The following is a 21,474-nucleotide window of genomic DNA, read 5'->3' as shown; positions in this document are numbered from 1 at the left end:
TTGGAGGGCTGAACAAGTTCCTCTCCTGGTTTGGAGTTTTGTATCTGGTGATTCTTAAACACCTGTGCTGGCTGGTTGGAGGTTTTTTCTGTAAGAATTCCCATTGAAGGCAAAGATGTGGCCATCGTGCAAGAATACCATTAGTTCTGGTCTGTCGTCATGTGGATGAGATGAACGGAGACCAAAGTCTGTCTGATTAGGGTCCCATTAGTGGTTGCAGTCACAAGGAAGCTCCAGTTGTATGCTTCTGAATTCTGATAGTGAGTGGCATCCGGTTAAATCCTCTAGCCAACAATCCTGGTGTAAGATTGGCTTGATAAGTGGAGATTGGTCTGAAGTATCAGTGGATGGGCCAACCTTCTGCCAGTTTGTTTTAAGATCAAATTTTGAACTTCAGGATAATTCCTTGGATAGGAGAGGATTTAAATGCAGAGAAAGATTATGGGAGATCAGTCATACAAGTGAACAAATCTAATGGTTTTTATAATAGGGCAGTGGTTAATGGTATTTACTGGGGTCAGATTTGATATGCTCAGAAATCTGGGATATGTGTGGCTCCATTGCACTTGTTAGTGGCCAGATGAGGGAGCCTGTTATTCAGGATCCGGATATGAACTGGTTTCAGGAGGCTCAATGTGAAGTTGCGAGTGGGTAGACTGATGTGAGGTTGATGAGTTGTCATGAAGTGTAATCAGCACTGCATCTATTCGTCTTCGTTGATGTTCATTGAGCTAAGCCTTTTGGAGGCAAAGAAATTCGTGTTTATTGAATGGTTGGCTGCTCTATTCAATAAAAATTGGAGGTTTTGCATTCAGAATAAATTTTCTTGTGTCGAGTGGGAAGAGATGTAGTGACCCCAATTATTGTGAGTTGGTCTTTTGGACTTGTTTAGGAGCATGAGTTTCCTATTAGAGGTCTCATAGTTGTCAAGTCGCTGCCAAGGCGTCGCTCGCCTAGGTGTCTAGGCGGATCTCTAGGGGCCTAGGCGACTGTGCAGGGTGCCTTGCACTGGTTTAATTGGTATCGGACCAGATTCTGGCACCTATTTATGCCAAATATCATTTAAGTAAATGAAATACATATTTGTATTTCATTTACTTAAGATATTATTCAAATAAGCAAATACCGCCTATTTGAATCCAATTAAATAGCTTACCAAAAAAAAAGAAAAAAGAATCCAATTAAAGAGTTAAAAATTCAAACCCCCCCCCCCCCCAGTTCAAGAACAAAAACTGGTTTTTTGATGGTAGGTGGAATTTTCAACTTTCTAATGTTGGGTTTTTTTTTTTCTTTCTCAAATCTAAAAATTCCGTAAATCTTAATATGGTTAAACATTGCTAAAAACCCAAGTGCAGTAAAATATTCGTTTGCTTTGATATTTAAAATAAGGGTAAATTACACGTCACCCCCTGGTTTTCAAATGAAACATAGATCACCCCTTGGTTTTTGAAAAAACTCAAATCACCCCTGGTTTAGACCCCAATATGACAAATTAGTCCCTACCGTTAGTTTTATGCTGTTAAGTGATGATGTCAACTAGCTAAATAAATTTAAATCCTTAAACTATCCTTGACCAATGTTGAAGATGAAGGAAGGGTAGTATTGTAAATTTAATTCTAATGTTTTAGTACAAGGGTAAAATAGTCCTTTCACACTAATAACTAACATCAGACTAACACTGTTACTGTAGAGGGGGAGATTTGAGTTTTTTCAAAAACCAGGGGGTGATCTGAGTTTCGTTTGAAAACCAGGGGGTGACGTGTAATTTACCCTTAAAATAATATTTTCATTCAGAGCGATTTTGACAGCATTCGCGCACACAAAATAAGGTTTAATTGGTATCGGACCAGGTTCTGGCACGTATATATGCCAAATATCATTTAAGTAAATGAAATACATATTTGTATTTTATTTACGTAGGATATTATTCATAAGTAAGCAAATACCCCCTATTTGAATCCAATAAAAGTAGTTAAAAAATCAAATTCCAAAAAGATAAAAAGTCAACCCCTAGTTCAAGAACAAAAACTAGATTTTAGTGGTAGGTGGAATTTTCAACTTTCTAATGCTGGATTTTTTTCTTAAATCTAAAAATTCCATAAATCTTAATATGGTAAAACATTGCTAAAAACTCAAAGTGCGGTAAAATATTCGTTTGTTTTGATATTTAAAAAAGATTTTCATTCAGAGCTATTTTGTCAACATTCACGCACACCAAATAAGGTTTGTCCGGAACATAACTCCTTCAATATAAATCAGATTTAAGCAATCTTGGATTTGTTTGAAAGCTGGTTTTGTGTTCTACCTAATACCAAAAGTCTCATGTAAAAATAAAATCATTTGATCAGTCAAACTTCTTAGAGAACAAGAACATTTCTCTAAATCGAGAGCGGCTTAATTACTTATTGATAAGATCATATTTTCTAAGAACACTATAAACCAAATGTATGTTTTGATTGTTTCAAACCTTCAATAGCTTGCTTCTTTAGTTCTATTGTCTTCTAGTTCTATGTTGATTTTGATGACTTTATGTGGCTTAATATTGATTTTTGATTAATTCATATGACTTAATGTTGCTTAATATTGATTTTTTATGACTTCATGTGGCTTAATGTTGAGTTCTGATGATATAAGGTACATATTGTTGATTTACAATATCCTTTTGGATATTGTAAAGCTTCTTTTACCAGCTCGTATGGAATCTTCATCCCCCTCTTGAGGGGTTTCTGCACCAAAAAAAATATATATATATATTGTAGCATACTAAATAATGTTACAAAAGAGGGGAAATAAAAAATAACATGGAGGCGGCCAAGTCTAAGTTTAGGTGGTGGTGGTGTTTTTGTATCTTGGTAGTTTTTGAAATTTTGAGAAAAGGGGGGTGGGGGTGGCGGCAGGGTAAATGTATTATTGTATTGTCCTGGGATTGTAGGAGACCTTTGTTTAGGTGTTGCCTTTTCCTTGCTCTCTTCTTTGTGTTTAATACTTTAATATTTTGAATGCATTTAATTGATGAGCAAATGATCATCCCTCAACTTATCTCTATCGGGGCTTTGAGTGTAGAAGTAAGGACTGAGATGATACATCTTAGATGGATTAAAAGACCCAGGGGTAGACTGAAGGTGACTTCAAAAGTAGTCTCAGAAAATATATGAATAGATTAGTCTTGACAATTAAATTGACCTTAGGTAGATTGGAATGTTGGAAAAGAATTCATGTAGCTGACCCCATTTAGTTGGGAAATGGTTAGTTGAGTTGAGTTTAGCAATGCTAGGAGGACCCTCTGATCAGCCATCCAGAGGACCCTTTCCCCCCCCCCCCCTCTCCCCCAACCACCCCCAAAGAAATAGCACTTTCACCACATGGTAGCTCTTATTTCATTGCCTTTTTTTCAGGATCCCAAAATGCCCTTGCACCACATGGTAGCCCCTATTTCATTGCCTTCTTTTCAGGATCTTTTGATTCCATGGAGTCCAAACGAATGTGATGGTCCTCTAGATGGCTGACCTTTGGTCCCTGTTGTGGGTAAAAACTAGCTTCAGGGACGATTAAAGATAGTCCCACATCGGTGAGTGAAGGGAAGACCGTGGTCCTTATAAGGATTGGAGTTCTCACTTTCTCATGAGGCCTTTTAAAACCGTGGGGGCAACATTTAGCTAGCTTCAGCGGGCAGCCTAGAGCGGACAATATCAAGAGACGTATTCCCTGACCTCATCATTAGTGCTGTCTGTGGGAACCCCTGTGCTCGAGCTGTTAAAACTAGCAACTCGCTCTTCCCCTTCACTAAGGGAACTTTGTTGTGGGAAAAAACTAGCCTCAGGGGCGACTAAAGATAGTCCCACTTTGGTGAGTGAAGGGAAGACCGTTGTCCTTATAAGGATTGGAGTCCTCACTCCCTCATGAGGCCTTTTAAAACCATGAGGGCGGCATTAAGCTAGCTTCGATGGGCAGCCCAGAGTGGACAATATCATGATATGTATTCTTTGACCTCATCAGTCCCAAGGCATTTCCCTCAACTGGTCAATTAAGAAAATTTTTTTACGTCCTTTATTCGTTTTCACTTGTAGACATGGTAATTTCATGCTTGGAATGGAAGTTTGATTTCCTTGGTACAGTTACTCCTATTAAATCATGCTCTCATATATTTCTATATAAAACATCTCTTTTAGTATTTGTGATATAATTGCAAAAAAAACTTAAGTAGCCTACAGATTTACTCTCCCCCGGCCCCTCCTCTTCTATATCTCTCTCAACCTCTCTAGGAGTGAGTGAAAGAAATGGAATGAGCTCTGTTAAATCGAGTGGGATTTGGTGAGATTGAGAGAGTGAATGAATGGGACCTGATGTTTTTTGGTTAATAGCTTTGGATACTTAGGTTGGAAACTGAGAGTCTTTGGTTTCTCATTCCACGTATTTGTGACATGGAAATTCTCTCTCGAATTAACTTCAGAGTATAGTGAGGTGGCTCCCTCCCCTTCTGGGGTCTTTTTCAAAACAGTCACCCTATCTACCCATTCTTTCATTTTTTTCTTGTGTTAATGAATTAACAATATTATTAGGAGGAGGAAAAATCTACAAACTGTCCTCAAATCACTGCTTCAGATTTGGTCCATGACACAGCACAATTCCTAGCAATCAATTTGCCTACTATTTATCAGGGTTAGGGACTTAGGGTTTACATCACCGAGTCTACACTGATTCAGTATACCATGTACAAGTATAACAGATAGCCCTTCAATTCTTTTTGATATAGTAATATTTGTTTGTAATCCATGTTATATCGTTTTCTTGAGATATAATTGTAAAATCACATAATGACTTTTACAAGGATTACTCAGAGTACATTCTGCTAAAGTTATACTGGGTCTAGTATTGTGGTACTAATAATCCTTTCCTTTCTTTTATCCAGGAAAAGGGTCTAGTATTCTATACTATGCATCCTTAGGAACATGCCATTACTTTTGTCTTGTGACGGAGTGTGCCCCTTTTGTTGTAGCCTAAATTCTCATTAACATCATTTGAAGTTGTGGAAGAAATATGTTTTGTTCTTTCTTATTTTCTTTCAGGGTACTTGGAAATATACAGTAATGTGATTCAAAATATAAGAAACAAATCGAGCCAATTCAACTAAACAATTAATGGAACTTTTCTGTCTCTTTCAGGTGGTTGGCCATGTGTTGGCTTTTGAAATTGGCATTTTAACCACTGGTCAAGTCCAGCTCCTTTGTCAACTATGAAGGACCGATTGACCCTGCCCTTGTTGACTTGTTCCATGCACGGCTTCATAAATTCTTCTAGGACAATTTTTTTTAACCTAATAACCAAAATGAGCTGGTTGACTAGGCACGTATCAAACCGTCCAACTATTTAAGCCAGACACGTTAGTGATATCTTTTTTTTTTGGGGGGGGGGGGTTTGAGGTTAATGGTGTAAGTACTGAGTGCTGATTCAGTAAAAGACTGCATTTAATAGTGTAGTTTCTTATTGGCTTTATGATTTGATTCACTTGATTGTTTTGGTTTTTAGTTCTTTCATTGGTGACTACATCGTTATGCCATCCAGTCTGTATTCATCATGATTTAATCATAATGTCTACATGCACTTGATTTATCAGTATCCCTCTTGGGTTAAGGTTTTTTGTTTTGCCTGCTGAATTTGTTTCCATCTTTGATGAAAATCAAAGAAGCATGGCTTTCTGGAGTCTGCAAATTTTGGATCATTCTGGATTTTTATGCAGTTGAAGGACTATTCTGCTATTCTTTAAGTTACATTTCCCCACCATTTCATTAGTGTTCTTCTTCGTGCATTCCAGGATGATTCAGAGTCTATGGAGCGAGGCTACGAAGAAATCAGATAACATTTTTCTCCTACTTCAAGAAATTCAAGAATCTGTGAGGCTTGCATTTCTGAACTGTTTTGTAGATTTTGCAGGTATAATGGATCAGTCACTATGATAAATTGATTTTTTATTTTGACCTGAATTATCCAGTACTAAAACATGAATATTGTCATATTCACATCTGTCAGCTCATCTGGAAAATATTGGAGTTGAAGTTTCTCAGAATAAATTGAATCAAGAAACTTCAAATGTAGAAAATGGATATTTACAACCTCAAGCAAAAGCTCGTGGTCTTCACCCTGGCAATGTTGTTTGTGATCCTCATCAAAAGCTGTTGATAGTGTTAAGTAATATTGGATATTGTAAAGATGAGCTTTCACATGAGTTGTACAAGAAGTACAAATATATCTGGCTGCAGCCTAGGTAATTGACTCTTTCGTCCTTTTTCCCGTTTAAGTAAAAAGATGCTGAATGTCAATTATTACCCTTGTTCCCCCCCCCCTCTTTTCCTGGATAGAAGAACTGAAGTTTTATAAAGAGGGAAAATAAAGAATAACAATGGAAAAGAGAATAATGAAGAACACAACACAACACCACGAGGGAGGCCTCAAAGGAAACAACTCCCTCTTCCACCCCAACAAGAGCTAGAGAACCTTAGAACCATTCCCAAAACAACCACCACCAAAAACTAGTGAACCCTCATCCAGCTCCATCCTTCCTCCTGGCCCCTTCTAAAAGTACCAGCCAAAGGCAAAGAAAACAAAGCAAGACTATCATTAGCCTAGTTGATCAAATATTTGCATCTGAAAGGATGAATTGGCCAACAACTTTCTAAGAACCATATAATAGTTTTTCACTTTGTTATTTTCTGGGCCTGCTTTCTTCAAACACTACTCTCAGTCTTTATGAGAAACCTCTAAGGCTAGTTTGGATTCATGGTTCTTGTTTCATGTTCCATCTTTTTTTTTTCTCTCTCCAAGATCATATCATTGTTCAAATGTGCATCTTTGTTTCTTTTTTGTTTTCATAACTCAATCCATGCAGTTTCCTGTTTTGCCCTCGTTTAGACTTCAACCTGCAGTCCTGCACCAGATCTCACTTGTCCCTTAGGGTCATTTGTTGTACAGCAGAAACAAAAAAATAGTGAAGCATTGGTGGAGCAGAAAATAAAATTTTATATCTGGCAGAATGAAGGCTTTCAGAATTTCTAGGGCCTCAACAACTAAAAATAGTTTCGGTCCCAGTAACAGTTTTCACTTTTAATTCATACTCTTATCTTACTGGTTGGATGCTTCCCACTCTAGTCCCTTTCCCCCCTGTTTGTAATGAATATTTATTCACCCAAAAAAAAAAAAAAAGAAATTGTAAGTTTAATGACTTTCCTGTTGGCAGATTATGCTGATTATGTTATACTTGGGATCCAATGCTGCAGGGATAAAGATGAGGGGGACAGTGATGTACGTGATTTGGTAATGTCTTTCTCTGCACTTGAAGAGAAAGTCTTGGCACAGTATACTTTTGCAAAGGTATAAATCCTTAAAATGCCTTTAGAATGTTCATTGACTTTTTTTAACTTACCAATGTGGGAATCATTTAAGAAGTAGGTCCTTAATGTTTATTGGTGAACTATAAAGGATTTGAAATTTCAACAGAGGCATAGAGTAGCTTTACCTTATTAATGGATGCAAATCAAGTCCAGTATTCAGGCAACTTGTTAGTCTCATCTACTTTAGTGTAAGTGTTGTAGTTGCTAAAGCAGCAGCAATTTCTCTTAGTATCCGTGTTTGGCTGACTTAAAACTAAAATGGGGATTCTTATGTAGGTGTACGACTAATTCCAGGCCCAATCTACCCACGTTTGCCCGACATGATCTTTGCTTTATTATGTCTTAGATTTTTGAGCCCTCTGTTTATTCTGTGTAGGTTTGTATACGTATTAGTTCGACCTCATTTTTGACATAATTATGTTTTGGACCACAAGGACCTTATCACTCATCAGGGAGTGAATCTTAGTAGTTCTACCTTGCATGATGAGTGCCTCATAACTAAGATGCACGACATGTTGGTGAAATGCTGTGGATTAGCAGAATCCCATAATCCCATGGTTAATTGTTGCACTAAATTACTTGAATAAAGGGTTTGGGTTTACTGTTGAGTTGGAATTGGAAAGCATTGTTCACTTGGTTATTAGCAGTGCGAGTTAGACTCCCAACTCCATTAGTGGAGAGGGTAATTGTACTACTTCCATCAGTTACCGTAGATGAACTGTACAGGCAGTTATCACATGTGGGAGTTAGACTCCCAACTCCATTAGTGGAGAGGGGAATTGTACTACTTCCATCAGTTACCGTAGATGAACTGTACAGGCAGTTATCACATGAAGGTGACAGGAGATTGAACATGTCACTAGATTCTATAAAGTGGTGTACAAATTGGAGGTTTTAGTTTTATATTTGATAGGAATTGGAGTTATGGCGTGCTGAGGGAAAGTCAGTAGTATAGCAGATACAAGAAGTGCAGAAACGTCTAGGCAAACAAGATATTTGATCTGCTATTTTGATGATTTGACCTACACTACAGCAGTGGGATGATTATCATGGTCTGTAAATTGTTTAAACAGCATGAAAAAGGAAGATATTTAAATGGGGATTTTGATAATATGAAAAGTCATGGGGTGATTAATATGGTCTTTATGTACATACCTTTTCCTACTTGAAGAAGGAAAACTAGAAGAGGTGAAATTGAAAAACCCAATAGGTTTGACACTTGGGTAATGTTGGAATAAAACAGTCTGGGGTCACCTACAGTTGAGAGTTGGATCCGATGGTTGGGGTGTGATGATGCGAAAACCTTATAACCGGGTTACTTTGCTCACTCCTAATGGATTTTGTTCTGTGGTTATGGATCGAGTGAGTTATACATTCCGATAAATAGAGTTCAAAAGCTCTGGGAGTTAAAAGGTGGGCTAATCTTTAATCCCCCTTTCTATTCTAGATACAACTCAAGCTTCAAGCTGGTTCTTAATCTCGGTCAAAACTGTTTCGTACTAAGTTTCGACCAGTTTGGACCAGCTCAGTTTTGATCAGTTTGGACCAGCCCATGACATTTCAAGTTTGGCCCAGAAAATACCAGGTTTTGGTTGAAACGTGGGAAATCTCGGTTTCGGTCAGGGTCGAAACCGGCCTCGAAACCGAGATTTAGAAACTAGGGTAGAAAATCAACTTTCATTGCTCCTTGGATGCCCCTGATTAATTAGGAGCTTGATGCAGCAGTGGTTATCAAATTGTTGGAAGGTTTGGAAGGGAAGAGTAATGTAAGACTAAAGCTAGGTTAGATTTAGTCCCAAAATAAACCCACAAAAACCAATGAACGACCCAAGTATAGGATGATAACCACACAGGTTCAGAAATATAGGGTGGTGCTGGAACTCAGGTTTCAGCCAGCAGAATGGGCCAATATCAAGGTCGAGTTCAAGTCTGAACCAGCACAGGTCACTCCCAAAATTGGTGCCAATTGGGATGGCTAGAAACAATCAAACAGAAAAATCACCAAATTAGAAAGTAGGAGACTTAGCTGTAGAAACCAAACCAGTCAGTAACTTGGTCCAATACTTGGATCGAGTAGAGGTCCTATGGAGGTGATCCTTTGCTGAAAATTTCGTACAATTCTGATGGCAGAATTGGGAGTTGCAGGGGTGTCACCAATATAGAAGGTTTGGCTGGATCTTGCAAAGCAGTGGGAGTCTGGTCACCAAACCAGGATCAAGTGTACAGCCTGGTGTGGGGACTTTGTTGCTCCAATCTCTGTAGAAACTGAGGAGGGAATATGGAGTTATGGGGCCTTGAAGTTTGCAGTCAAATTGTAGCAGAACTGGAATCTGCAGGAGGTGGAGCATCCTTGATTGATCAGCAACAGCAGCAGCAGCACTGGAGCAGCAGTAGAGGCACTTGAGTGGTCTTCATCAATGGTTGAGCAGTCACAAATCACAGCAGGGGCAGGGATGGATGGAGAGAGAGAGAGAAGATAGGGAAATAGAAATTAGAAGGTTGAAGGGATAGGTGGATTAGGCTCTCAAAGCCAGGCTCCTTCAGCCCTTCTAGTTTTCACACAAACCTGATAGAAAATTCATAGTTGCAGCAAAGCAATACTAATTTCATTCAACTGGAAAATCGTGGGAGAGGCTTGGATAGCCTATACAATAAGTAGAGGGCAAAGACTTGCTCCTCAAGTAAAACAAAAGTAGAAACTTGACTTATTAACTCATTCTAAAAAATTAAACTACTCTAATTACTGGCCGACTAACTTAGAAATAAAATAAATACTTCACTCCTCAAGTGGGGACCACTATAAGTGACAATCGATCCTCACTTGAATTACAATTTTTTTTATCAAAAACTTCACAAGTTTACCCCCCACGATTCTGGGTTTGAGAGACCCAGCAACTCCCAGCCCAGTTGGGCTGGCCCAATTTAAAGTTGGTTGACCCTATGGCCCATGGGGTTGGTCCACCAATTGGTGAAGTGAACCAGTCCTTTTCCCATGTGATTTCTTAAAGTATTTCTTGCCAAACAACTTGGCTTCTGCATCAAAGAGCCATGTGAATAACTACACATTATCATTTATCATGCATGCTAGTTAATTTTTCATTTAAAAAATTCGAATGGAGTATGAGATTGGTTACCCATATCTGGCAGTAGTTTGAGAAGTTGGAAAAAAAACTCAAGTAAAGCTCCACTTAGCTGTTTTGGATGTTTGGGGAGGAAGATTAAAGCTTATAGAGAAGACGTATCAGAAACCGCATATCTGGTGAACTGATCCTATGAGAAAGGGCCATGGAAGGGGTGGAGCGTGCTTCTTTTCAGCGGCCTATCTGTCTGTGAGCGAGTGATTAAAAAACAAATTTTATATTATGGGAGCTTGTTATCCTATCCTATTGCATATAAGTGCTTGCCAGAGGATCTTCAGTGCTGTATTTATTTATTGATCTTGAGGACTGCTACATAGACTCCAACCTTGAGATGTTCCGTTGGAGGTTGGGAAATTCAGTAGTTTGTTGAATTCTTGGTTACTCTTAAGAGAGTAGTTATTGACCTGGGTGGAAGGCATAAGAGGCCGTGGCAGCTGGTAAGAATGGTTTCTTATGTAAATTCATGTACTACTACTTTTTCAGTGACAGAAATGATTAGGATAAAACTCTGCCGCTGTAGTTTGTGCTGCTAGTCCCAAGCCCCAGTAATGGAGAAGAGTTGGTGCATCAGGTTGACAACTGGCAATATAAAAACCTTAACCAAACCTTCTAGCATGAATCCTGGACATTTATGGCTCTGAATATAGTTATAAACTGTGAAACAGGATTCATATGGCCGATCCCATTTAGTTGAGATAAGGCTTAGTTTAGTCAGGTCGAATCAATTAAGTGATTAGGACAGAATAAAATGGAACAGTTATCTTCCTAGTAAAATCTCTTTGTTCTTAGGGATTGTATTTTGGATAGACACTCAACAATGGAGCACCTGATCAAGAAGGTGTTGATCCTTGTTATCTCAGACTCAGTTAATGACTTCTTAAGAAACTGGGAGCTAGTTGCTTCATCTGCTGCATAGCAGGATTGTATTCAACATATGTGGCATCCCCCTCCCCTGAATGTAATCAAGTTGAACACGGATGATAGCTCAATGGGTAATCCGGGTTCGACTGGAATTGGAGTAGTTTTAGAGATCATGACAGTTCAGTTCTTATAGCTTTTTCAGGTCCATTTGGACCTTGTGATTTAATTACTTCTGAATTAAAACAGCCATTCAAGGTATCCAGATTGCTTGTCAGAGAGGACGAGATGATCATCTAAGATGACTCCAAATAGATGATTGGTTGGCTTTGTTCAGTGGTTGATGGTTCATGGGGATACATGCATCTGATAAGGAAGGCTTGAGCTCTTTATATTAATGAACTGGGGGTTTCTAAGGACACTGTATTTAGGCCTCCCTTCCTATTGTGCAGTCCCTCTTTGAGGGTTTCTAACCAGCTTTGGTTGATGCTGTTGTATTCTAGCTTTGTTTTTCTTCTCCACTTTCTCAGTAAATTTTGTTAGTTGTCAAAGAAAAAAAAAACTTTTTGATCATATTCCAAATGTATGCGTCTTACTTCTAGGGATGCTGAGTTGGCAATCAGCTACATTTACACAGCACATCTGCACGTTAGGTACTGTCTTAATTCCTTAACTCTTTCCATATTTGGCCAAGCAAATTGAAGGAGTTGATTTTGGGATGTAAATCATTGGCTTGTGGCTGAAGAGAATAATTCTTTGGTGCCTATTATCTGGCGTCATATGTTGGTGTATATAGGGAGAGCATGATAAACACATCTTAGGAAGCTACAGCAAAGCAGCTTATGGGGTTGGTGGTCATCTGATGAAAACTTATTTGTTTTTCTGGGTTTATGCATAATGCTTTTTGGGAGCATTTCTTATACTGACCGTAGGAATAGATGGGAGTTTACAATTTTGCACAATTAATGTCCTAGAGGGTACATTGTGTATTCTTTTTGCAGATCTGTATGGTATAGCCAAGTTTTTTTTTTGGGTGACATGATTGGGTTCCTCACCTTAGGAGAAGTGGTGAGGAATGAAATGTATAGCTTAGGCCTTATATCAAGTATGACCTCGAATAGAGCTGCCACTTGAACACAACTTATATTCTTATAGTCAACTATGCAATACTAATTCTAATGATGGGTTTCAGCTCATAAATCTGTTGGTTCAAGCAATCCCCATTTTGTGTTGTGTTTTTTGTGGTCCTTGGTTTTGTTGTGTAGGTTTGTTTCTCTTGTATTACATTACTTTGCCTTTCAAGAAGTTATTGCTGTCCGCTAAACAGCCTACCTATTGCATGGTTGCATTCTGCAAGAATTTTAGTCTCGAGTGTGCAGTTTTATCTCTTTTAGTGTTTCATTAAGTTATGAAATTCAGATTATACTCTTTCTAAAATCCACACATTTCAAAGTTTTCTGACACTTCCCATTTGAAGGGGACCAAAATGTCCCACAAATTTTAAGTTAAAGGTGTTTCTGTGCAACAGAATTTTGTTCTAAAAACTCATTTAGGAACCTATCAGTTCAAAAACCATAACTCCACTGATTATAGATCTTGTCAAAAAGCTTGTTTGTATTCCATCCATTAGCATAATGATTTTGCCTTTCCTAATTCAAGGCCCCCCCCCCCTCTGGGGTTTGTGGGAGGTTGGTTGGATTCATGGCTTAAGTTGTGGAACATATTGGACATAGTATTTGTAACAGGAGAGAAACCAAAAAAAAAAAAAAGTCCTCACCAAGGTTGAAGAAGAGAAGAGGAAGTGAGAGAGAGAGAGAGAGAACGAAAGAAGAGATCCAAACTGCCACAATAGGGACACTTCCCCCTATCGTGATCAACACCCAACACAACTAAAACAGAGTTAACTATAACCCTGCGGTACACACTTTGACAGTATTCATGCTTCAAGTTATCTTTTATATACTTTGGATTGTTATACAATGTTCTAACAAATCAGAAACTCAAAGTTAAATACTTCATAACTGTGTATCTTACATTGGTTAAATGGCTTTTTTTGTGGTTTTTATGTCAGTTTTGCTGTGCTCTGTTACCAGGCAAATTTGATTAGGACGGCTGCAATAAATTATTTATTGGATGCTGGAGTGCAATGGGGAGGGGCACCTGCTGTCAAAGTAAAGAGTTAGCAGAAGTCATATTAGTTGGATCCTTTTTCTTTTCCTTTCATTCAGATAGTTCTGGTATACCAAATTTATTTCGATCTATAAAATGCTCACGAGTTGCTCTACATTTGCAGGGTGTGCGAGATGCAGCTGTGGAGTTACTTCACACTCTGGTAGCTGTGCATGCAGAGGTATTTTGTGCACATTTTTTTGGAAATTGGAAGCCAATCCAGCAGTTCACTTGTATTCCCTTCATATACAAGCATTGTATATTCACTGTCTATATGAATACTAGAAAATGAAGCTGTGACTAGTCATAGTTCGAAAACTCATTTTGGTAGGCCATTTCAGTCGGACCGGAATGAGTGATATACTGCCAAAACAGTCTATTTTTGTCAGACTGTTTCAGTTAGCTGTTTCGGTGGGCAAATGGCCATATTAGGCTCTGAACTTTAGTCAAACTTTTTTTTTTGGAATGAGTAAAAGATTCAATACCAAAGGAAAGAAGAAAAAAAAGAGGGGGGGGGGGAGGAGAACAAACAAGCTGAAGCCCAATTATAAGGCCCTAGACACCACAACAAACTAAAAAATATGGAAAAGCCAAACCACAACATGGCAATCAGATCCAAATACAACAGAAGTGCACTACCCAGGAGTAAAAAGGCCTGAAATGCCATTGGTAGAGGGCATGACCTCTGATATCCATGCTTAGAGGCAAAATCTTCTCGTTGCTTGACAGAGAATAGTCAGTCACAAGGTGAAGAGGTTGCTTTTCAAGGGCACCTGGCTGAACAAGAGATTGATAGGCCATGAGGCTCGCTTCCTTCGACAAATCCAATGAGGCAAACCTATTGATTGAAGGAGAGCAGGGGCCTGAGTGCCCGCCTCCTTGGGAGAGCTGAAAGTCGTGTGATCACAATGTGAAGGAGCAGCAGACGTAGGAAGAGATGGATGGCCAGGCTCTGGTACCACCTCAACAAAGACATGCTGCTCCTTTGACTGACCAGCGTCAGAGGCAGGAGGCGCAACATTATTTCTGGCGACATTGACGACAACAATCGAGGGGTCAACCACAGTATTCTACTGAGACCTTTTATCCTTTCTTCTTCTACAGGTCTTAGCCAGATTGGCCGGAACAAACTGAGAGCCCGAGAAGGGAGTAGAACTCCTGAAGGAATAGAAAGAGAAGCCATCGGAGCTTTAGCCTTCGAACGCTGCTGATGAGTATGGCCAAAGACACAACAAGTGGAACAACGATGGAGTCTCCAGTCATAAATGATCTCTTGAGAAAAGGACTGACCGCCCTCGGCCAATACAGTGATGGGAGTTCAAAAGCTCCGTAATAGCCGAGATTTCAATGCATAAACGAGCAAAAGATAGACGCTCTTGAGACCTGTTCCATTTGTCCGAGAATGATGGAACTCCAATAGTACTCCCTATAGCACTCAGAGCATCTTCAGTCCAGACGTGGAAGGGGAGTTTTGGTAAATTAACCCAAACAGGGATGGATTTGACTGAAATATGCTTGAATGAAACTAGGGGGGGACCATGGCTGGAGGATAATGGACTTCCTCTGAACGAACCAAAGACCACCTTCAAGAATCCGCAACCCATCCTCTTCCGATTTAAAGATGGAATATGAAGTGGCCATTGTCAGGAAGGGTGTATCCACGGCTCCCCAGAGATCTTCCACTGTTCCAACTGACTATCACGCACCAAGAGAAACGGCAGATGACAACCCAGAAAGTACCCTACAAGCGTATTACTCCACTTAACCACCTCCGCTTGCAACACATTTTCTGGGCAGCGGTCACCGGTTTTCCATTAATAGATGGAGGAGCTACGTAGTGTAACTTGAAACTGTCCTGGCAAGACAAAAGAGACAAGAAAAGGGACGCCCAATGTCCCCCTGAGCTCTCACACGGGCTACCCGACCTGGGAACATCCTGCACCAAGCTAGAGACACCATGTCCAAGCAATGAGCCTGCTTCAAGGAGCGCCCCACTAATGCCACCTTCAACAACTCCTTCGACTCCATTCCACACAGACACAGGAGGAAATGCCTCAACGTTGGGAGACACTCCCAACGTAGATCTAGCCTCTTCAACTTCATCACTAACAACTCCTTCAACCATTGCTACATCACTGACAACGCCTTCAACCACTGCTTTGACGTCCTTACCTGAACTAGCAGGCCCCAAGCTCGCTAGAACACTATTCGAACGACTGGTATCTTCTTCTAGATCTGCAGCTTCTTCTTCTAGCTCTTCTTCATCGCTGACAACCTCTACAACTTCATCTTCAAAACTACCATCCTCATCCATTACTTTTTCACCTTCATCACTGAAAACCTCTTCCAAATCTTCTTCTCCTTTGTCACAATCATCGACATAATCTATCACCTTGATCCGAACCTTGGCTTCCGCTAGGCTTCTAAAGCAATACTCCACACTAATGTAGTCCTAGATAGGTAGGAGAGCTACTAGGAGCCAGATAACAGGATCAATAGCAAAAGGGGTTGCTGGTTCGAATGGACAGCACTAGGTTTTAGGTTAATTCTAGGGTTTAGGATGGGAAATTGGGAATGGGTCTTATATGGCTTTAATATGCAGGTCTAGGGGATTATTATGGGATAAAAATAATTGCATTTGGTTAAGTTTGAAAATTTTGCAGAATTAGGGTTAGGGTTTCGGGTTTTAGGTTTAAGGATCTAGGCTGAAAACTAGGGTTTAGATGGTATGGGACTCAAATTTGGATCGAGTGTAGGAGGGAGAAGGAGGGATGTTTGCTTGAAGTTTGGCACAGATCTGATGGTTGGAAGGTGAGCTTGGGGATCAAGCTAAAATTCGAAGGAATAGTTGCAGGTTCAATGGAGGGGATGGAAGGCTGGCTGTAGTGATCTGATTGGGTCGATGGGGAAAGGATGGATTAGGTTAGAGGATGAAGAGGGGAAGGATATATGCAAGAAACTAAAATTACTTACTGGTTTGATCTCCTTCAGAGGCAGCAGCAGCAGCAGCAGCTTGAAGAAGCTTGAATGAAGAAGAAGAAGAACCTCCCGGTACTGGACAGACGCAAGGAGTCGTGAGAGTCCACTCACCCTAGCACCTTGAGATCCACAAGGCAACACTCACACAAAGGGAGCAATGGCAGCAGCAGCAAAGGCAGCAAAGCATAAAGCTGAGTTTTTATTAATCAAATTCGTATTCAATACTTGGCCCCTTTACAACCTTATATAAAAGACTCAAAATTAGACTCCTACACTAAAAAAGAAAGGCCTAACCCAATCTTTAACCTATTAGGTAACTTTAACTAACTAGGAAACTAAAATACTAAAAGAAATAGACTCAAAACATGGCTGGACTTATAGAGTCCTAATCCAGCCCAACTTACATCACATGACCACTTAAGTTGTCACATGATCACTTAAATTGAACCAATTGGATGTAATCAATTTGAACCGGTTCAATTAAAAAACCATAAAAATAATCTAATTATTGGGTTAATCCCGTATGCAACTTATGTACCCCTAGTTTAGGCTCATTGAAGTGGCCTAATACATAGAAAACCCTTGGGAACAAAGGCCCAACATGTATATAATCCAACCCTAGGCCTATTTCTAAAGAAATAAGCCAATTTCTATGTGAACCTGCATCACACACATTCATGGAAAGAATTAGGAGCATTAATGCAATCAAGATGAACCCTCCTATCATTCTTCTTTTGCAGAAGAGAAAGCCTTTCTAGAAGGTCATTCATTGCCTGTTCCCCTAGCCATTCATCCCTCGAGAAGATCGAAAGGGTATATTTTAGTGATCAGTAACGACGCTTAACATACCCAAATTTCTCTGAAACTAACAAAACACCGACTGAAACAATGCATGACCTGTGATTCGCCTACCATTTCGTTACGGTAGGTTCGAAATTAGAGAAAAAGCGAGATTTTGGTGAAATTTCATCGAGATTTAGAATTATGACTATAGTTTCTTTAAGCTGCTTCTTAAGTCTGGAAGTTTTCTTTAAGGAAATGGGCCACAACTAAGGCCAAATATCTTTTTTGTTTTTGTAGAATTACATATTTGCATGGACAGTGAAACTTAGGTTGGTGCATGGTGCGTTTGATGCAGCCACTGGTCTGAGAAGACCTGTTTATCCGAACAGATAAAAGCACCTAATCCCATTTCCAACTGATCATATATATAATCTTATTCTGAGCTGTTTTTCAACAGATCAGAAATCAATAAAAAAATCATAGATTATTATGTAGGCCTCAGATTCGAACCAAATTTCAGCTAATAACTAATAATTCGTAACTGTAGGCCCTCTTGAAAACAGTAATTATAGAAGATTGAAAGGATTTCAGGAAAAAAAATCAATAAAATTGCCCCAAAGTACTGTAGCAGGACAGCATGGGTTTCAATTTTTAAATTAAGCTGAGTGTGTGTATTCTGCTGTCTTTCTACTATTTGTTGTGTATTGCATATTTGTTATGTAATTGAGTCACTTGAAAACCCATTTTGACAAAAAATTTCCTAATCTAATTAGAGGGCCCATATACCTGGTGCAAGTCCTGTGTCCATAGGGTCCACTATAGTTGGTCCTAACTTTAGGCTCTGTTTTGCTCAATGTGGCCGTCTTCAGACTTGAACTGTGTTTTCACACTGGCAGTCCAAGCTTCTTACAATTGCACGAAGCAGCATGGCCAGTAATGATTACTAATCTAATAGTAAATCTCAAATGGCTTATGAGTTTTGACTTAAGGACCAACTAATGGGCCTAAGTAATAAAACTATATTACAAGCAAACACCCATAGCTTAAGCCCAGCCACTGCAGCTCTTATAATTAATATTTAATAGTGACAATTGAGATAAAGATTCTAAATTATATAACACTTGGAGTGATGTATTTTTGCCCCCCCTTTTCTCGATAGAGTGATAAGAGTCCCAAAGATCTCTATTTGGCAACTGGCACCTTGGAGGACTGTCCTGCATAAGCTGTAATACCTTTTTATTTTCTTTTTCCCATGTTTCAGCATATTTGGGATAGAACATGAAATTGCCGTCTCTCACTCTCTCCCTCTTTGTTAATATGCACAGACACATGGTCATGGTCAAGCTATTTCCACATTTGGTCCTGACAATGGAATGATCTCTTCATTGCAGGTTTTTGCTGGTGCTAAGCCCCTGTTGGATAAGACACTGGGTATTCTTGTGGAGGGCCTGATTGATACTTTCCTCAGCCTTTTCCATGAAAACAAAACCAAAGATCTCAAGTCGTTAGATACGAATGGTTTCTGTCAGCTCATGCTTGAGGTGAATGAATTTCAGCATGAACATGAGTCCATTTTCCACACAAAATATTAAAAAGAAAAGAAAAGGAAAAAGGAGAACGCGCGAGAGAGAAATCAACTGCTGATCATTCAGAATATGATCTGTTTCTACTGCATCCATATTTTTTTAACTGTTGCTAGAGATTAATATACTTCATGTTATACTTGATATTCCTTTATACTCACTAAAGCATTTTCTGCACTTGCTCATGAGTAAAACACCGGAATGCAACCACAAAAAACAAAAGAAAGGAAATAACCACTGAAGGTTGAAAAACGCCCTCTTTTTGCAACATTTTGATATTTTCGTGACTTCTGCAATATTACTTCTAGTTACGAAAATAATAAATGTGTAGCAAGTCTGTTTTCAGGTTGACCTGAGAATATTCAGAATCCCCTAACCAATTTTGTCCCCCCCCCCCCCCCCAAAAAAAAAAAAGGAAAGTTGTTCAAATGTGTTGTAAAATATAATGAGATTGACATTGTTTTGATGTTTATAGTTGATATAATCCCTGTGTAAACATGAAGTTTGAAATCTCCTATTAATTTTCTTGCCAAAAATTCTTGAAAGCAAGAATCAAGACAGGATACTTGAGAGAGTTACTCCCTCTTGACCTTAGTTTTCAGTAAATAATGATTGAGATGCTGAGAATTATTACTTTTTTAATGTATGCAGCTTGAATATTTTGAAACCATATTGAATCCATATTTTACGCCTGAAGCAAGTGAGTCTCTTAAATCTCTACAAGGAGTTTTGTTGGAAAAGGCCTCTGAGTGTGTGACAGAGTCTTCTGAGAATCCAGGGCATCATCGCAGGCCAACTCGTGGGAGTGAAGACGCACTTGTGGATGAAAGACAGCAAGGAATGACTGTGTCACCAGATGATCTAATAGTAAGAACTTTCACCCTTTTGTACTCCCTTGTGGATTCTGGAGACATCAATACACAGTGGATTTGCAAGTGCCCGGGGCAGATGATCTCGGACTCTCTGATCCTTCTGAGTTCTCTAGATATTACTCTTATGGTTGTTATAAATCTATCCATATATAGACCATTGAATTGGGCTGGTTGTGCAGTACAATAACGTGTTTCATGTTCGCCACAGGCTCTCGCCCAGCAGTATAGCTCTGAGCTGCTTCAAGCAGAGCTTGAGAGGACTCGCATCAACACAGCATGCTTTGCGGAGTCAATTCCATTGGACTCAGTTCCAGAACCAGCTAAAGCTGCTTATGCTTCCTTTAGGGGATCAGTGGATTCACCAAGAAGTTTCAAAGCACAACCTGTTGAATCCCCAGGTTACTCCCGGCATCGACGTAGATGATGGTCAATTCTCAAGTCCTTTTTCCTCATTATGCCAATGTAATTTATGTTGTAATAATTTATTTTTAATTTTTCTGTGTCCATTCTTTTGGTGCCCTGGTTGTTCCCAGTGGGGCTGTATTGCTGATGCTTAGAAGAGCATTATTCGACGATGTTGTTTCTCAATATATCAGCTCTTATTTGATGGTTGGTCTCGCTCATTTTCTGACTAATGTTTTAAGCAGCACAGTGATCAAGAACCTGGTATGTCTTTAGTGAGACACTAGTAGTCTAGTACATATTATCAACCTCTCCTCTGAAGGTCCCTCGCCCTCTAAAGATCTCATGCATCAGCGTATAATAGAAAAGATCTCATGCATCAATGTTCTCTGATGGTTCCAAAAGCAGTTGTTGGAGGGATATTGTAGCTATTTTAGGGTCTGAGGGATCAGTAGATACTTGCTGGTGGGACTGATTCAAGAAACCTTTTCTTGGATACTCTTGAAGATTATGGGGCGTTTATGGCCAAAAGGACGGATTTTTTATGTACTTGAAGCATAACTTAGCCAGAGTTCTTCCTTGAACTTGGCTGCTGATTCAATGAACTGTTGTACGTCAGCTTGTTTCACCTCTGCTGCGAGGCAGGTGATACCTCATGGTGAGGTGTTTGGCGTCAGCATTACAAAACGTTAAACTGGGTTTTACACTGTGAGCCTGGAGTAAAGCTTTCACAAACCTGTTGTAGGCAAGGCTGAGTAACCCGGATCAGTGGCGAAACTGGTTGCACTTGATTTTGATCTGAATCAGATGAAAAAGAAAACCTTAAAAGTGGCCGAAAAGCTAAACAAATTTTGCTCCAGATTAACTGCAATCGTGATTCCAAATCAAATCCACTGATTCAGCCAATCCAATCTGAATTGACTGTTTCGACGGATCCTGATTCCATGAACCCTGGTTGTCGGAATTCAAACACATGAAAAAAATAAAATCAATACAAATGGTTGCATCTAGGTGCAATGCTCAAATCCAGTAGGAGTTGATGGAAATTTTATGGTATTATGGGCATAAGATATAATTTTCGAAAGAAAGCTGAACAGTTGATTTCACAGGAGATTGTCTACAATCAACATTTATATTAATGAGAGAGGACAATTGCTAGCGCAGTTGGTTGGAGTCTTGCGCAATAGAGCACTAGCTTTCAGGAAGCTCTTGGTTTCGAGCCTCCCATCCGGGACATAGGTTGGAAGGTAAAGACAAGAGGCTTGAACCTGAGACCGTCTAAGAGCTTGCAACCAATTGCTCT

The 21,474-nt window shown here is 39.5% G+C and overlaps 1 protein-coding gene across 1 annotated transcript in view; it reads left to right on the top strand.

Moving 5' to 3' along the window:
- Positions 1–20,374, top strand: part of LOC122667765 (exocyst complex component SEC5A-like) — a 35,565-nt gene extending 15,191 nt beyond the window's left edge. The window contains exons 14-21 of the mRNA XM_043864177.1: positions 5,813–5,931; positions 6,028–6,262; positions 7,272–7,365; positions 13,477–13,554; positions 13,677–13,733; positions 18,706–18,855; positions 19,549–19,764; positions 19,978–20,374. Coding sequence (XP_043720112.1) covers positions 5,813–5,931; positions 6,028–6,262; positions 7,272–7,365; positions 13,477–13,554; positions 13,677–13,733; positions 18,706–18,855; positions 19,549–19,764; positions 19,978–20,193 — 1,165 coding nt within the window. The 3' untranslated portion in view covers positions 20,194–20,374. The remainder of the gene's footprint in view (positions 1–5,812; positions 5,932–6,027; positions 6,263–7,271; positions 7,366–13,476; positions 13,555–13,676; positions 13,734–18,705; positions 18,856–19,548; positions 19,765–19,977) is intronic.
- Positions 20,375–21,474: the final 1,100 nt, after the last annotated feature.

This window comes from Telopea speciosissima, chromosome 7, assembly GCF_018873765.1.
Source record: "Telopea speciosissima isolate NSW1024214 ecotype Mountain lineage chromosome 7, Tspe_v1, whole genome shotgun sequence".
Classification (NCBI taxonomy): Eukaryota; Viridiplantae; Streptophyta; class Magnoliopsida; order Proteales; family Proteaceae; genus Telopea; species Telopea speciosissima.
The sequence above is the reverse complement of the archived record's forward strand: the minus strand, read 5'-3'. Positions and strand labels throughout refer to the sequence as shown.